Source organism: Adelges cooleyi, unplaced genomic scaffold (genome assembly GCF_023614345.1).
Source record: "Adelges cooleyi isolate 19-005CV unplaced genomic scaffold, UGA_ACOO_1.1 ACOO_flye_CR_arks_rails_tigmint_CR_PRNA_248, whole genome shotgun sequence".
Taxonomy (NCBI): domain Eukaryota; kingdom Metazoa; phylum Arthropoda; class Insecta; order Hemiptera; family Adelgidae; genus Adelges; species Adelges cooleyi.
The window spans coordinates 2352060-2371871 of NW_026095913.1; the positions used below are offsets into that span (position 1 = coordinate 2352060).

General features: G+C 29.6%; 1 protein-coding gene across 2 annotated transcripts in view; it reads left to right on the forward strand.

Annotated features, from left to right (window-relative positions):
- Window positions 1-15136: 15136 nt before the first annotated feature.
- LOC126837412 (alpha-actinin, sarcomeric) overlaps window positions 15137-19812 on the forward strand; it is a 38352-nt gene continuing 33676 nt past the window's right edge. For both annotated transcript variants that reach the window (XM_050571323.1, XM_050571324.1), the window contains exon 1: window positions 15137-15612. In XM_050571323.1, coding sequence (XP_050427280.1) covers window positions 15493-15612 — 120 coding nt within the window. In that variant the 5' untranslated portion in view covers window positions 15137-15492. The remainder of the gene's footprint in view (window positions 15613-19812) is intronic.

Here is a 19812-nt window from a genome sequence, read left to right on the forward strand (position 1 = left end):
AGTACTGGGAAATACTACACTCCAACTTTCCTCCCGTCTTAAATTTTAAACTTTAACTTTTTAAGTAGGTTTTAAGTTGATAAGTTATGGAAAATATTAAAAAAAGTAGACATTTAGCAATTTTATCATTTTTTTAAAAACCTTATACAAAAATGTGTTCAACTAGAAAAATACACAATTCCAATTATTTAAAAAAAAAACGAGTGTCTTATCTTTAATGAATCGCCCTGTATTTAGTTGTCAACGCGATTAAGTTATCTACACTCCATCTTAACTTTATCTTAAGTAACATTAAAAATAACTATCTAAGATTTGTTATGAGTGGCTTGCTATTATCTTATTAGGCATTAGCTAAAAATTTTTGAAAACAATTTCATTTACATGTATATTTTTATTTTATTAAACACATTTTCTAAATAAAACTATTGGTTCGTTGTTCTGTCTTGTATCTCTATAAAAATAAATAACCTTTACTGAAGCAATACACATTTTTTTTGGGAAAAAAATAAAAACTATTTTATTTACTGATAGACTTATATAAGATCTTTAATACTTAATCGTAATTTGTAATTAAAAAAAAAATGTTAGGTTGTTTTCAATTAATACTCTTGTATTGTGTTAAAATTTATTTGGCTTACGTAAAACATTTTCTGTACACTTTGACTTTTTGTGGGTGTTATACAATGTTAATAAAACTTTAATTGATTCAAATTGAGAAACTTGTGCTACTACTGAACCAAATTTAACTAAAAATAAGCAGAACAAAAACAAAAATAAGTGGCAGTGTTTTCCCTGCCGTTATGTATAAAACGGAACAATTTTTACAGGTATATATTTCTGTGTTTTGATCCCAGTTTAAAATGGTGGGAGTACAACACATATTTCAAAGTACGTTATATTCTTTATTTTTTAAGGAGTTAAATATAGACAATTTTTTACAAGATCTTATATTTAAGGTTTGAAAAAAAAATGTAAAAAAAAAGTTATAGTGATTTTAAAGAAATAAAAAACTGTGATTTCAAATGTTAAATATTAAGTTACATACTAGGTTAGGTTTATCGAAAAAAGGATATGACATAATCTCCAAATTCTTATCATCTTTTGATTTCGTTATAACTTATAAGTATATTGTTTGCCCTAAAATCATCACGGAGTGAATAATACCCATTCTGTGTAGGTATGTTTTGAGGCTAGAAAACTGAGCGTATAACATCCTCTTAACTATTCAGATTTGTTCAATATATTACATTATACATTTTTAAAAATCAAGAAAATAATATATACCCACCGAAATACGTCGTATACGCGGAGAGTATATAATTTTTATGGTTAAGGGTTTTTCATATTATTTTAAGTAATATATAATTTAATATTAACGGTAATAATGAAAATATGTAGAGGTGTTCAAACAAATGACCAGTTATACAATATTATTGAATGAGATTTTTATTAAAAGCATACAAGTAATAAGATAAATTATAAAAGTAATGGCAAAAGTATTTTTATGTAGAATTATATTATAATATACATTATATTTATACTAGAAATATATTATAATTATAATTTATATATAAATCAATAAAGTACTTAAACAATAATGACAGCTTAAAAAATAATGACTGAGTAGTTTTTAACAAATAAGGTAAACGCATGGCTTGTATGTTAATTTTCAAATACATTAGCATATTATGACCAAAAGTTTTTAATAGTAATCTAAAAACTATTTAATAATAGTATATATTAATAGTATTATAATAAAAATGTAATATTATTTGCTTTATTTGTTAGCTACTATATCATAATATGGCCCTATTATAAGTTCCCTTATTTCTACCGCCGAGATAGCATTATCGTCTTCGAATATACTGACACTAAAATCTATCCACGCAGGTTACATGAAGTTTCTAACTAAAAACAAATAAAACAAATATTTAACATTAAACCAGTTACGTATTGTGGCCAACTTAATATTTTATTTTTAAATATATAAAACAAAAATGTAAGCGGTATAATAATTGGCTTTACTAAATTAATAAATCTACTTTCCCAATATTTGTATTTTATTTTAATAAGTAAATCATAAAGAAACAAATGGTTTTTTATGACTGCATTAATTATCGTACTAAAAGAAGTACCTATTACCTACGGTTATAAAAAAAAAAAAGCTTTTTTATAACAAGTGATGGAACGAATTGAACGAACAATTTTATTTTTTAGTTCAGGATTAAAATATAAATTTTAAATTTAACGCATTCCAAACTACGCGTCAAGTCAGTAAAACGTTTTGGATTAATTTTATCAATAGTTAAAATAATCAAAATTAATATATAATATTATATCAGTATCTCGTACTTAAAGGCTTAAGTTGTTTTTACTAGAACCATTATACTAAATTAAAATAGATTAAAATAATTTAAGTCTTCGTCATTCATTATCAGAATCGCCATGAATGGTAAGAATACTTAATTTTTCTATTTTAACATCACAATTTATAAATAATAAATTATACTTTTTTTTTTTTACAGGTTTTTTTAATGCATGCCCGCTTGGACGTTATAATTCAATAAATCAAATTAAAAAAACAATTAAGATAAATGCAATTTAATCACTAGGACTGAAATGAGTTCAATATTTTATTCTTTACCGATAATTACTTCGCATTCAATTTCTTCCATTAGTGATTCGGCGTCCTAAGCAAAGTATTTTATATTAAGACATAATATTTTGATCATTTATAATATATATACTTCATACCATTCGGTTATATACGACTTCTTCGGCATCTTCGTTTTCCAATGTTTCCATATCCTCATCGAAACTGAAATAAAATGAAATATTATCATTGATGTAAACCATAATAATGTCATTGACTTGTACCATAAATCGATCACTTCTATTACAGAAGGTCTTGCCGGTGTAACGTTTCGGCGAGAAGAATATGAGTATTTCTAAAAAAAAAAAAAAAATCATTAGCGATTTACACTTCAATACTATTGTAAACTGATAAGGTATTTAGTTGTACCGGTACGTCCACGCTATATTCAACTGTGGGCACGGCATATGGATTTAACCAGAGAACATTATTGTGAATAAAAAAGTCAGACTTAATAAAATGCTTTTCACAGATTCGGCAACTTCCATTTGGTTTCCATGCCTGTCCCCTCTTTGTAGCCGCGACCCAAAATGGAAACGTTCTACTATTTCGTTTTGGAAATCTAATTAATGTAAAACACAAACTAGAGTTGTAATAGTTTTTTTAATTACTACTTTAGATTTAAATAGTATAATAATAATAATAATAATAAATAACTCTGTGGGTGTACGGCCATTGGCCTCTACACTAGCATTTATTAAGGCGCATTGTGTAGGCAATTTTTCACTAAAACTTAACATTTAACTAAAATGATTAAACATATAATATATTACCATAAAAAAGAAGTCTATTTTTTGTTCAATTTTTTTTTTTCAATTTTTTATAACGCATGTAGAATCATTTTTGTACAAAGACATATGTTTCTACTTCAAACCTTCTGTTCCCAAGAATACTTAAATTTAAGTTTTGAAAAAAAACATTTGAATTCTTCATAACATTTTTAAGGCATTAAACGTGGCACAATTTTAAAATTAGTTTTTGTTGATTAATTATTCCAATGTAAAAAACTGCAATTTTTAACTTTTTCAAACTGTAATAATTAGTTAACAAAAAATAATTTTAAAATTATGCCACGATCAATGCCTTAACAATGTTATAAAAAATCCAAATGTTTTTTCAAAACTTAAATCAGAGTTTTCTTAGTAACAGTACGTTTGAAATAGAACGGATTGTTGTTGACCAAAAGTATGCAGGTGTAGAAGTGCCTTAAGGAGATTTGAAAGTGCTGCTATTATTAACGGTCAAATGCTAAGCAATATTCAACAAAAATAATCTAATATCCATTTTATATGTGCCTTAATTTTAAGGTGAACAAATATTAATTTGTTTCTACTTATAAAACTTTTGAAGTTATTTTTCTTTAAATTATGCCAAAAGTTTAAAAATTATTTTTTTTAATTTTCATTTCATCATACCGATCAATGCGATTTTGATAGTGAACACTGTTTTGAACATCTTGATATGTTTACTTTGGATTCTACGACCAGCCTTTTCTAGTTATTTATCTGGAGAAGCGTAATAGTCTATGTTGAATATTTGTGAATGTATATATTTTTAAAGTCAAATTTTGATAAGTGCAAGTTCAAATTTGTTAAAAGTTGTTTGGAGGATCTAAAGATGACAAGATAATGAATTCAAACGTGTCATTATTGTGTGATCCGATAGATCAGTACGTTAGAATAAAAATATGTCTTATTTGCATGAAACACCAGTCAAATCTCCTTAATATGTCAGGTTGTCTCTTAATAAATAAAAATTAAGTAGTTACCATAATGCCACGTATTTACTTTAAATCTAGAATTTTACCTGTGCAATGAAACACGCTCCTTTGAATACCGGGTTTTACAACCGACAACACTGCATAAATTTACCATTGTTCGTTGATTTAAGACACGTATCAAACTGTGGAAATAATTTGTTTTGTCTGATTATGTAGTCCTAATTATGTAGCCTAAATAAATACTACAGACAGTGTAAATCTGAAAAAAACAAATTTTTTAGCATTTATACTGTTACTTGTTGAGTTCTTTAAAATCGATAGCCCCAGAAAACGATATTATTTACCAGAGACAAGTAAAAATTATTAATGGTAAAAATAGCGTTTATTAAAATCATTGAAAATCCATACCGTTCCAGTTTTATGTCCACGCCTGAAAGCTAATAACTAATGAACTGTTGAATAAATTAGAAAAGGTACATAATCGATCGTTGGGGAATAGCTGCTGGAGATAAATAGTTTGAACAGTACGAAATTTAGAATTTAGATTAACAAACTAATTACCAAATAATCGGTTTATCAACAAAAATAGCAAAACTCATTTAAAACTAAAGAATGAAAATACGGAGAATGGAGACGGACACTGAAACAAGACCGGAATGTCGGTTTTCAATAAAGAAAACATGGATAGGTACTTCTGAAAACCTAGAATTAACATTAATATTTATATACCTGAATCTTTTGGAAAAAACTTCTCACGCAATATTTTAATTTAATTGCCAGGTTTCCACAAATATGTGTTGCCTTTATGTAGCTCGACAAATAGCTCCTGTTTTTAATATGGAATATTAAGAGAATATTTTATGTTTATATTAGCATCATATTTTGAACTTTTTAAAACCTAAATATCCAGCACGATCGTCGGTTCAAATGTCTGTCACTGTCGCTTTGTTCTTTGGGGCAGGCGACTCTCGGAGGGTAGAAATGGCCATCTGTCTCTTGGGGTGGGTACGCGTGAGGTCGATAACCAGCTGTAAGACCCCCCCCCCCCCCCGAAACAAACTGCCAAATGTAAGGCCCCGATTGGAGGAATTACAATGAGAAAAAAAATATATATATATATGGCCCGTAAAGCCCATTGTTTAACTATTGCTTCAACCCCGCTACGCCCTTACCGAATATATGGGTTTTTTTTTTTGTTAATTGTTTAGGTGATTATTTCTAGTTGGGGTTAATCATCGTAAAATTAATGTTATCCATGTACGTCCATGACTTGGTAAATACATTTGCTATACGTTTCCGTTAACTAGATACAGATTTTAGAAATTTGAATTGCCAAAACATTACGTACCTTTTTTTTGTTTTTTTAACTCGGCTGATACAAATTATTTCGAACTTGGAAAAAAGTATTACCAGACCAAAGCGATGTCCTGTGGCTGTCCCGTGAAAAGAAGTCCTCGGTCAGAAGATTGCCCAGTATTTGGTTTAGGCGACAATCGCGTGTGTGTCGACTCGCCACCGAATTCAGCGGTTCCAGAATCCAGAAATCCAGTAAAACCCTGAATGAGTAGACAATATTACAACTTGTAAGTTTGACGCACTCGACAAACGTTCTCCTGGAACGGGCCAGGACAAAGAATGGACGCCTAAACTTAAATACATATATGTACAGTACACCATTATTGATCTGTCGTTTTGCCGCAGAGTAACAACTGCATTCTGGTGGTCGATTTGCATTAAACTATATTGGCGCCCCTGGACGAAAGAAATTTGCCGCCCTTAAAAATGTTTTTTTTTTTTTAAAAATTTAGACGTGATTGTAAATTTATCATTTTGTTTTTCCACAACGGACAATACATATGTTAATGCGGGCAATGATAGAACTAATAGTACTTACCTAAGTTAAAAAATCAAAATTTAATTTTGGTCATACAAAGTTTTGGGAAAAAAATGATCGGCTTAATTCGTAAATTACACCTATGAGTTTATTAATTGTTATTATAAATACCAATAGATTATCAATATACATTTAAAATATAATAATAAAATGTAAACAAAAATCGTGTTATAAACTAATATTTTAATGCTCTTTTTACATGCTTTTCTTTAACTCGCTAACACGTACGTACCTACGAATATTTTTTAAATCTTGCAAAATTAATTTAACCTACATCCCGATGTCGTAGAGGGCAGAAACTTAGCACAAACACTCATTTTGGATGACAATAAAATATCCTGTAATATAATTGGGACTCCAACATCCAGGTCCAATTTCATGTTTTTTTCCAATCTTTCAAAATTAATTTAGTGATCTTTTCACCAATTATTAACACCTTTAATAGGACTAAAAAGTAAAAAATAAAATAAATAAATTTAAAAAATACATATGTTGAACTAATAAGTAAAAAAATAATTTTACAACAAAACAATTTACCAATCAACTGTAGCACAATTTATTTAAAATGCCAATTACTTAAAAACAAACGAAAATTAACTACAATTTTAAATAATGTTAAACATCTTTAATTTTTGACTAAAAAGAAAATCGTGGGCCCTATTCAAATAAGTCTAAAGTCATTGAGTTAAGTATTTTGAAATATATGCGACACACACTAATATTGAACCAAATTTAAATTACAAAAAAAAAATTACAATATAAAACATTATCTTATCAATTTATGAGGGACTTTGTCATGCATGTTTTTTTAAAAAAAAAAATGTCTTTATTTTATAACGGCAATTTGTTGTATGATAACTGATCAATTAACGGATTTGAGTAATTCGTTTTCAATATTTAAAATTAAAAGATGTTTCAGTTTTTTGTTAGTTAAAGATGACCCAAAAAATTGTTCTAGTTCATCAACACTTTTTGGACCGTTATCCTTCAAATCCGTATCCGTCTATAATTTATGTAAGATAAATTATTATTTAATATTACTAGTACATCTTTACACGGGTTACTGCTTAAGATATAAATTGGTATAATAATATAATCACTTACATTCCGAGAATTTAAAATAGTAAAAAAACTATTGATATTGTTATATTCTTTTTTTTTTTTGCTTCTATGTTGGTCCCCCCCCCAATGACTGCCGTCCCTAAGTGCCGCCTAGTGCCGCCCGTTAACGTTACTATATTTAAATAGCGATGATTTGTGTACTCCTGATCATTGATCATTGAAATTTAATAAGTACACCCAAATCAACATGTATATATCGTCAGCCTATTTAGCAAAGAACGTATCTCCAAAAAATAAATGTTCGGTATATTACACTATTTGAAAGAGAAACAAAGCTGTGCGTCGACTAGTATAATGATGATTTTATATCAGTGTATTTTTCCATGAAATATGTGATATACAGTAAGAAATTGCCAATGAAATTTATAGAATAAATTTAACGTTTTTTCCTTTTAGTGTAAAATTTGGTATTTTGGAGTTACGGCCGTTGCTAACGATATTCGAAATAAATTAGCATTATGCGTCCGAAAAACGTATAACAAATTGTGTTCTTGTCAACTTAAATAAGCTGGTTTTGAATGTATTCATATTGCATTTTTTTCTATGGTCAATAATAAAGACCATAATAAAATAAAAACCTATAATATATCGCATTCGGCCTTCGGATATGAGTTTTATATATATTTATGATCGGTGTCCATATAACATGTTCATCGTTGTTAAATTTGTTTTCTTATCAGTATGAGCACAATAATTTGACGCTGTTGACAAAAATTAACCTCCTAGAGGCAATTTACTACTTTTCTCGCTTTTGGTACATGTGGGTTACAGAAAAATATGTTTTTGTATGATAATAAAATTATCTTCCCAAGGTATCTTCAATGTATAATTAAATTTAAAAAAAAACAGTACAGTGGGGTCGGGGCAATATCAGTTACTAATTACATCCAATTTATCTAGATTTCTTTACAATCACACACACACTTAATCTAACTAGCGCCCAGCATTCTACATCTCGCCTCATTCGCTTAAATGGCAAATGTTTATTGTGTTGCCTATCCCGACTGTATTTGCGGGGCAAAAGATATACCACCGTGTTATTTTATTTATTATAAACTAGCCACGAGCCGTCAAAAATGGTGGTTAGAAACGAGGTATTATATAAAAACACGAAAAATAAAAATCCGACTTCGGGGTGTTAAAAAATGTTAACATAAACGATTTTTAGTTGTGTTGTTACTTGTTACACCTAAAATAACAGATTTTCCAGACATTTATGTACAATTTGCCATAGATTTAAGAGATTTAAGAGACAAGAATGTCGCCTATTAAAAGATGTTTTAATTGACTAGGTGACATTGTCTTTTTAAATACCTAATATAAATATAAAATGCTCCCACCTTTCTATACTGATTTATACTAGGCTTACTGATTAGTATTTTCTGTAAACATTATTAACAATATCATTGTAATAACCCGTGGTTCTGAGACTTAAGTTATAAATATTTCTTTAATGATTTCCAATAAAACCGATAACACTTTTAAATGATTTTCCTTAAAAATAGTTGTTGAGTTAAAAAAAAATAGCATAAGACAAGTCGACCAACTACCCTAAGTCGGCGGCTGATGACTTTTTCGGAAAAGGTTTGATTTCTAATTTGTAATTAACCCTCTACATGTGAGTGATGTGATAAATTCGGGCCGCTGAAATATTGAGGGGAATATTAATCCACAACCCGACAAGTGTAAACTGTAATATATAATAATATATAATAAAATCATAGAATGGTTAGATATATAAATGTTATAAACCGTTTATACGTTAACAAATTTACATAATAAAATATGTCCTTTAAGTTGCTTCCATTGATGTTCCTTTGGTCGGGCCTTAAAGGTGCAAACTGCGCTGTATTGACCAACTGTAACAATATAATATACAAAAACAATGAATGTTTAGATTTTTTATAGTTAATTAATCTTCCACAAGTGGGTAACGTAATTCATGTCTATTTGGTTAAATTACATAACAAAAAAATTATCATATATAATCTAACGTGATATATCCATAGATACCTACAGAATGAAAGATCGTGTAAATTTAAAATCTATTGCAGAAGATAATAATTAAATACTTAAACTGTTTAGAAAACTACAGGGGAAATAATTCTACCTATTAAAATATTTCTAAAGTTCATTAATTTTCAAATTCCGTTCAGGTAATATTAATTTTACTGGAATACTTGTAACGAGAAGAGGGAACTAAAAAGATATAGAAAAAACAAATGCAATGTTTTATAATACTGATATTTAACATATTTCATTAAACTGAAGAAATAAATATTGAAAATTAAATATTACAGTAATAGGCCGTTTAAATATAAATATTTATACATGCATACATTTTAAAATTATCTTTAAGTTGTATGTTTTCATTTTAAAAATAATAGTTTTTAAAGTTGTTTAATAGTTTTTACAATAATATAAAAACAAATATTAAAAATGTATTTACCAATGCATTAAGCAAGTATTGAAAGCACTAGGAGGTATATTAGTTGCTTACAAAATTACTGCAGGATTACGCATTTTACTAAAGTTAAGATTAGAAGAAGATGTTTTCGACCAGAAGAATTTTTTAAGAGATTTGAAGAGAGGTAATATATAAGATTTATCAAATAGAGATAATCCGGCTCTCACTGTTTGTAACCCAACAAACAAATATAACTTAACCTATGATAGAAATTGATCATACGCTACTCTTCCCTAGTGTGATCTATAGTATCAATAGTTTTTTTATTAACGGTAAATCTAAAATATTATTATTTAGATAGAAAATATGATTATTTTAGTTATTCTGACCTTTTCTGGTGATCCATATCAGGATCCTAATTCGGAACGATTGACTTTGTTTGGCTCGTTTAAAATAATGACTTGTCTTCTATAAGGAGAAAATAGGTTCCATGTAAAGCTCAAAAGGAGTTGAGTACACAATTATAGAGGAAATAGTTAGAAAACTGTTTATTCAATAACCATTACCTAGCAAAGCGTCTCTCGTCTTTAGGTATTAAATAGTATTTCTCTTAATATTATTTTATCAATGATAATGTGTCCAATTTGATTAGGTTTGATTAAATTCTATTAAAAATTATACTCTATTCTGATGCTCTGATATTCTATTGTAGAAAAACTGTGACATTTAGGCATATTAGCAACAATTTTATTGAGTCAAGTAAAGGGGGGGGGGGTTATTTTACAACTTTATTTTCTATTTAAAATAAATTTAATCATTGCTTTTTTGACATGTAAACATGTGACAGGATTTTTCCTACTCAAAGAAATACTAAGAAATTGAATACCGAAACGAATGTACAAAAACTGTAATGTTTCGTCTAATGAATAATGGATTTATTTGAGGGAGGGAAATGTCCCTCTCTAGGTTTAATCATAAGTACCTTACAAAAAATTACTATTTCTCTTAAGAGAGCATCACACACTCGTTATTTTCTTCAAAAAAACCCGCCTTGCAGCGATTAATTTTACAAAGCCTGTAATAAAAACTAAGAAACCAAATTTTCACATAATATAGACAACAACATTGCCTGTGCTCTACCATGGCCTTTTTTTTTAAATATTTCAACGAGTTAATGAATAATTAATTAACGAAGAAAAGATTTTTTTTTTTACTTTTTTAAAATGATATAGCGTTGGTTGTATTAGATATATCGGAAAAAGACGGATGATGGAACACAGACAATTTTGTCATAAATAATATGTATGAATTTCTTTCCTTAACTACATATTATGAAGCCTGAGAAAAATTAATCCGCGTAAAATTCAACTCAACAGACATTTTTTTTTTAAATTGCTGTCAAGGATGCTGTCAGAAATAATTTAACTACCAAAAAAGAGTCCTAACTACTGAACTAATAGTTACACATCACAGTTGAACCTTTAAGTTATGATTTTGTAAAAAATTGCCTATACTTTACTCCTCAAAAATGGGCGGCGTGTGTACTCTTAATTTGAATTATCTAACTAAATGTATTTAATCATTACTCGTAGCACATAGAAAGATATCAGGATTTTAGCTGGGGGTTATAATAGGTAATTTTATCATTGTTCAAATTTCTACCGCTAACCTTTGTGCAGTTTTTTGATATTTTTATATTAATATCTTCTTCTTTCTAGTTGGTTGTTTTAGAGGGAAATTATTTTTGTGTATAGTTGTATGAGATATGGCAAAGGAGTATAAGACTTTTTTTTTTGTAAAACAAACTTTTGGCTTCAATTATTGTCAATTAAATGTATTTAAAATAATAATAAATACTTCATTAATAAGAAAAAAAAATTGAGCTACCTAATCCAATTTGTCATGTTATAAATGTTATATTACAATTTTTTGCAAATCTATAGTTTGTGCTAGATTGGAAACACAAATATTTAATCTGTCCCTTAAAATAAACACAGCATGTTTATATGTACCTACATGTCTTTATTTTGCATATCTTTGATATTAAAGGCTCTCAAGTTACACATAGTTTTATTTTAATATTAATGTGCTATTATTTGAACAATATTATGCAGCACGACAATTATGAATCTATATTCAAAAATAGTATTATAACAAACTATAAAAACAATAAAATAAACTATAAAAATAATAAAACATGCCAAAAGTAACAATTAAATATGACATCAATCTTTGAAAATAAAGAAAATTACGAGGACGATGAAGAGAGGGATTAAGGGAGGTATAGCCGAGCGAACTGAGATGGGAGGTAAATTTTTTCTGTTGGAGTATAGAGTAGGACAGTCAAGGAGAATATGGTTAAAATTACAAGGAGCTTCATTAAGATGGAGGGTACAAAAGGGAGATGAGTTTAGGGAAAGATGGAAGGCACGAGCGGGAAGGAGGTTGTGACCAAGACGAAGTCCTGTGAAAGATATAATAAAGGATCTGGGTAAGGGAGAGTTCCAGAACCAAGGACGACAGGAAATAGCTCTAAGCCAAGCAGCATAATTATGAAGAAGAGCACTCTCTTTGGCATTTGGATTGCTAGGAATTAAGTAATAACTTTAAAAAAATTTGGGGGAGATCAGAGTTGTAGTTGTTTAAACGAGCGACACCAAACATTTTATTTTATTTTACATGATATTATTTCTTCTTTTCTTTTTTAAACATTTTTAACAGAAAAAAATAATAACTAGCATAAAAAAAATATATAAACTAGAAGAAAAAAAATGTTTACTAACCTTGCTCAATGTAGTCCTTTTCATTAGAATTTGTATTATGTATTTTTATTTTAAAATAAGATTTTAAATTTATACAAATGTGTTTCTCATAGTTTTGCAAAAATTAAATACATTATACTTTTTTAGAAGATTAAGACAAACAATTTTATCTCAAACGATTGTTAAACGATAAACTATTGATGTTTATTTTAGTTATGAACATCTATTTGGCTATTTGTTAAAAAAAGTCCAAAAAAGAAGTTGACTAACATCAAACATTCCAAGCAATTGAAACATAATATGTCGTCAAACTACCTATTGAATAACGAGATAATTGTAAATTCTAATAATCATTTTACACATATTTAGGCTATGCATATAATTTATGTAAAATAATTTTTAAATAATTGTTCTCAGGAATACACAAAATGAAAGAAAAAGAATATCTTTAAATTTAAACATAGGCAATAATCCACAAAAAAAAAAATTTTAAGGTAAAAATATCTACGGGACTTAGTAAATATCAACAGGTAAAATTATACAATTTTAATTTGTATAAGCATTATTGTGCTAAAATAAAGGTTGAAAGATGATTGCAAAAATAAAAAGTATGTTACATGTTCACAGACAAATTTTCAGATATTACGTCCTAATATAACAACAAAAAAATGAAATAAAGATATCTTTACACCTATTCTAGGGGAAAGGATTGATATTTTTGTAGTTTTCTACTGTTATGTATGTGAAGCTATATAAACATTTTGTAAATTTGTTGAGCGTTTTTTTCGATTAAAATAATATTTATAGCTAGTGAGTAGTTATGTACAGTAAATAGCAAAATATAATATAATACAATAAAGTCTGTGTAATATATAACGGATGCATTACAATTATTTACTATTTGTGAATGCGCGTTGGCCAATGCCAAAATTTGTTTACATATATGTCTGGTACATCTTCTAAACATGAATATTAATTATTTTATTTATAAACTTTATAAATAAAAAACTACAAAGATCATGATTAAGTGTGAAGTATATTTTAACATATATTTCATATTCTGTTATCCATTTTCACTGTGGTAATGACTAATGGGTTTGGAAAAATTATCTATAGACTTACTTTTAAAGTTATTATTATGTCTACTAAACACTGATAAGAAAGTTTTAAAAACAGACATCATTTAATGTAAGAGATAATTTCTTTTATATACTAAATGAATTAAACATTATTTTATTAACACAAATTATATTTTTTTTACTTACAGAAAACCTGTATAAATTACCTAATGTACCCACTCAGTCATGCGCCCACTAGCATATACACGCCCGTGTTAAAGTAAATTGAGTTTGATAATATGAAGAGAGGCGGCACAGGATTTAAGAGTATGATCGTTTTCTTTTATAACCTAAAGGCTAAAAGGATTAGTCTGTACTGGGATTTTTGAAGAAAAAACATATTTATATTATATATATATATATATAAGTTTTCTTCAATATGCAGTTTACACGCAAGTTCTAAGTATATTTTTTTTATCGTTTTATAAACTTTCCAATAAGATAATACAATAGGTAACTTTTTTCATATAAAATAAAATATAGTCATAATATTTTATACACGTGACTATTACCATATTTTTAGTTAAACATAAAATTAACAAACTTGTAAACTATATATTAGTGAGTCATGTTGTGGGCATCTACAGAAGTATTTAAGGCTGATAGCATCTGGTTCATAATATACATATTTTAAGCGATAAAAGTGGCAGAAGCAATCACTGACTTAATAGTCGTCAAAAAATGCAATTAATGAGACATTTGTCAGAGACAAATTGACAAAAAAAAAAAAAATTCCTGAATTATAGTGAACATACATATTATTTAATATTTACGAGGCATTTATTAATTCTTTTATAGACTAACGATAAACAAAAAACAGACATTGTTCACTCATAATAATCATAACTCATAAGTAAGAAATTGTTGAATCTTTAAGTTAACAAATTACTTACAAAAACCGAAATTAAAAAATTTCAATCAACGCATTAAATTATTTGTGCAGTGAACCGATTCAGACAATTTTTAAAATTGAAACCGTGAGAGTATTTCCAATCGGCTTTTTGAGTATAATTTTATGACGAAACCACGGCCCTTAAATAGGGAATCAAGTAGAAGTCCATTTGATGTCTCCAAAAAAGCCTAGTAACAATAAACTCCAAACAGGTAACAAGATAATGTCGCATTCAAATCCCAACTATGGACATTGAACAATCGACGGGGGTCAGAGACGGTCTGTATTTTGTTGTGGTATCAGTCGTCAGTATCAGTTTCTGTTAAATTTCAAACGGGCCGTCAGGTCTGTCGATGATGCGGCATAATACCGGGTCCGTTACCTGGCGCGTGGTAACACTGGTATTTTCACGGTTTAAATTGCCGAGGTAATAAAGCGGCCAGCCGGCGGCGGCGGCGGCCGACGTTCGGCGGTGTTACCGGTGGGGAGCGAGGTGGTGGCGTAGAGGGGCCAGCGCGGTTGAACCACGAGTGCCGTGAGAGGGAGAAGGGGTGAACGGCACGTATGCATCTGCGGCGAGTCAACAAAACAACACGGTCCGCTTCGATGTGTATAGTGCCGGTCGTTAGTAGTGCGGTTTTTTTCCTGCCATATCACACGCTTAACAATACATAGAGAGAATAGTTATTCCGTCGGGTTAATTATTAATAGTTGATCGCGTTCTCCATCAGGACGTCCGAGATCTGTCCGTTCGTTTGTTTTCTTCCATCCGGTCGTTTTAAATAAATCTATGGTGTACGGACGGCACGGAACAGCATCGCAGGGCAACCGTCGTCGTTGAAGTACATATTTTTTTTCACATACGAAAAAACCGAAAAAACACATTATTAGTCGACCACTCGAACGAAAAACCCCAGCCCCAAAATGATGACCATGAACAATCACGAGAACGGCATAGACTACAGCAACGGGTACATGGAACCGGAAGAAGAATGGGAACGGGAAGGACTTTTGGACCCGGCGTGGGAGAAGCAACAAAAAAAGGTAAGCGGTTGATTTCTATGTACAATAGTAGTAATGACATAGGTAATATACCTACATTATTATTACTAGTACTGTGCAATAAGACATTTTTAAGTTCGAACCCTAATCGAATACATAATGTTATGATTACAGTGAACTTTGAAGTTTAATTTTGTATGGCGACTTTTATAGTGATTTATTTGTTTTATGCTACCATGTTAAAAAATTCAAGTATTCCAAGATACATTGCACATAATAATCTGCCCTACATTCGCTTTTGAATTTATCAGTTGGCCAATTTACTCAAAGCTATGCATTCGAGTACATCAAAAGTATATTGTATTTGGCCCATATTCAATTCCTGAGTATTTATGATCAATTAAAAGTTACTTTGGGCTTTCATAGTATTTAGCTTTTAATATGGGTTTCGCGAGTTAATCAGTTTAATACTATCAACATTTTATTGAGCATGTTCAAAAATTTAGACTTTTTAATGCTTTTCAAAAAATGTGTTTAAGATAATGTTACTGTGTCGTTCTTTTGATCATCAGATTTGACCTCCAGCTTGAAATAGTTTACAAATATTTGACATGTATTTTCATGGCAAATTCAAAATTAACTTACATTTTTTTATTGGTCATTTGTTCTTGTAGACTTGGCTCACTAAAGTTTTAAAGATTGAAACTACACACCACCTATATTTAGTTTTAAGATTTTGGCAGCTTTTCCAGAATCATCTGTTGAACTTAATCTGTTTTCAACTTGGTTGTTTTATACATTTTGCATTTAGTCTTACTATATGTATATACCTACTAAAGAACTCAATGGAAAATTATTGACAAGTGTCCACGATAGTCAATAATAACAGATCATTATTTAATTTTAAAGTGGGTTACTTCACTGAAATTAACATAAATTCTGATTGTCTTATGAATTGGCATCTAAACTTGACTCTTTACAATATAATATATTAGTTTTCTAAGTATCTTGTTTCAAGTGCTCGATTACCTGTAATGTTGTGAGACATTCAAAGATTAGAGCAATAGTTTATTCAATTTTTATTCAATTAAATGTGATAGTGATAAATAATAAGAATACATTTATACAATATGTATATATAATAATATGTATGTGTGTGTATGAACTATGATTATATTTAGAATAAGTTTAATGTGCTCTAATTGCTAATGTTATCATTTCCTATTATCTATATGTATATAAACATTCCAATTAAATACATAAGGAAGTTCCAAATTTTAATCCAATATCAATAACAATACTAATGTTGATAAACATTGCGTTGTACCTTCGTAGGCTCGTTTTACTGATCGTATAATATAGTGCCTATCGTCTGTTGAACCGTGACTGATATCCTTACACATTTTCAGCCGTGAAAATCGAGGCCACTACAACGGTCATTTTGATCTTCACGGTACTAACCTCTAATGTTTTTTTTTAACACTTGGAATATACAGCGTCCGTATTAATTAAATATATATATGTCCTGTCCTATTCATTGTCAAATGGCACATATTATTATGGCAGGTATCTGACAAATTGGAACAGTAGGTCGATTCATTCATAAGGCAGTCTCTATTGTGCTTGTTTTTAAATTTATGTATGTATACAGACTGTATTTGTTATAGTTTTGTTGATGACTAATTAATAGATAGTAATGACTGTGTATTAATGATTATATTGATAATTATTATTATTAATTATTAAATAGTACTAAAACTGTAGTAGACTAGCCACCCGATTTGCAGGTTTTAATAGTGTTTGTTTTTAATTGGCCTTATCGTTTCAAAGGTTATCGATTTTCGAACAAGCGCCAGATAGGGGCAAATTGACCACCTTTGAACTATCGAATAAAGATTAACATAATACTATCATTATATCATTACGTACATTATTATTGTTCTGATCTTCGACCCGGTGGTTTAGGATTAGGAAAAAGGTCATTTGGGTTTTTTGTCGCAGGCGCGCGTTGTACAACATAGATAACAACACTGCAGCACGACCTAGCACAATATACGATTATTTTTTGAACCACTGGATTTTCAAAACGACGAGCCCCCCTGCTTTCAACATTCAAAACCGCGGGACCCTGACCGTCGGTATACAGTATTATATTTTGTGTAATACATGGACAGTATATTATATTACTTATTTTTATTGCTGTTACTGTTATCTAAAAAAAAAAAAAAAAAATACCGATTAAACATGACCGCAAATAAATTGTTAACGCGCGAATCCTATTGGAACGACGGTCGTGCTCGGCCGGATCTGTATGTGAGCGCTTCACTGGGCAGTCGGTCATCATCATGTCTTTATTAATAATATAATAATAATTCGACTTCTGTGTGTCTAATTAATTTTTAACGGCCGGTTATTAGTAGCCGTGTCTCTACACAGAGTACGAGAAGGTTGATTATGTAGAGTCGCCAAACGTGTTCGGCTAGAATCGGAGTCGTTCAAAAGGCGAATAAAAATTTAAAATACTAAACAATTTAGACGGATGCCAACGTGAAAATGTGTATCATTATTATTACGATGAAAAATCTATTTAATTAAATGCGTCTCCTCCTGTAAACCGTTTCTTGTTCGCCGAGATAGTTCTTGTAGAAAAAATCAAATCATAAGATAATTTAATTTACAACACTTCTCTGTAATAAACTCGATTGATAGGTTTTCATGCTGGTCGTATAAACATAGTATTATGCCGACAAGCGGCCGTTTCATTTTAAACTGAGGGGTGCACTTTAATATAATATATATTTTGTGATGATACAGATGAGATATTAAAAAATATATATATAAGGATTTAGCATTAAGCATAGCTATAGATTGTAATACTAGGACTAAGGACATAATGACCCCGAAATGGTGTACATTCGTATGCGTTATAGATAAAAAAAACAAATATGCTTTTAAAATATTAATTTAAAAAATAAAATTGCTTAATTTTTTTTAAATTCTATTATTTTGTTAATAATAATTAAAAAGTATTTCAGTCGCCTTAAATAAACTTCTACGAAAGGTTAAGAATTATATGATACGTTCTTATTTTCATACATTTAAAATCATTAATAGAAATTAAAATACTATATTTATTACTTATTTATTTATATGTTTGTAAAAAATAATAGAAAATTGGGGTGTACAATGTAGATGGGAATAATAAGATATATATATACATACATTTACACAAGTTATATGTATATAAAAGTGAGTGATATAACCATCTGCCTCCCTCTGTTACTTTCCTACTAAACGGCTGTGTTATAGTTATTTTTTTTACTCTGTTGTTGTTATCGACACCGGTTATGTCATAGGTTTTTGATTTTAATTTTTAACCTAATTTTCCAATATGGCTAGGAGGAAACCCAGCACGTTTTGCAATAGTCAACCGGGTCGTCAGGCAGGTCGGGGGATAGTGTTCGAATCGTGACACACAAGAATATCCAGTTTTGCGTTTCCAGATTCCTTTTCATTGTTTCTATTCGGAATTATTCTATTTGATACGTGCCCGTGTCGTCCGCAAACGTGTTGAATGCGAGAAAACACGACGAGGACAACGTCCAAAGAAAGAACAATGCACTCGTTGAAAGTAGCGCACGTTCTAGAATGACATAACTCGGGTAAAAAATAAATAAATAAAAAAACGCGTAGGAAAAGGAAAAATCAACTTCTAGGCCTTTCCGCGGTAACCGGTGTCGTATTGCTTTATGTTTCCATGTTATATCATTATAATAATATAAGTAATTTTTCATCTTATTCGACTACCAGCACCGCGTCCGCCTCCGTTTTACTGTCGGCCTAATTACCATTGTGTCCGTTGCTCGTATCGGTGTACTTAAACGACCTCAGTTATGTATTATTATATATTTAAAAAAAAATACAACACCCTCGTAAATCGTGAAAGGTGTACCTACCGCCTTTAGAGTCGGTCGTCGTGACTGAAATACTTGGGGAAAGCATACGCTGTAGGAATGCGGCTGTAATCCAGTTTAGTTTATTAAATTTTCAAATGTATTATTCAAATTACTGCCATCAGACAAACACGAGTGGTGGTCCTCGAGGCGGTCCATTTTCTTATTTTCTTTCCTTTCGTTATTTGTCTTCCCACTCTCGACGTCCGTCCGATTGACTGACCTTCGTTGCTATTTTATTTTTTTGCTCGCCCAAACGCGTTATAATAAACTTGTTGTTATTACGGTT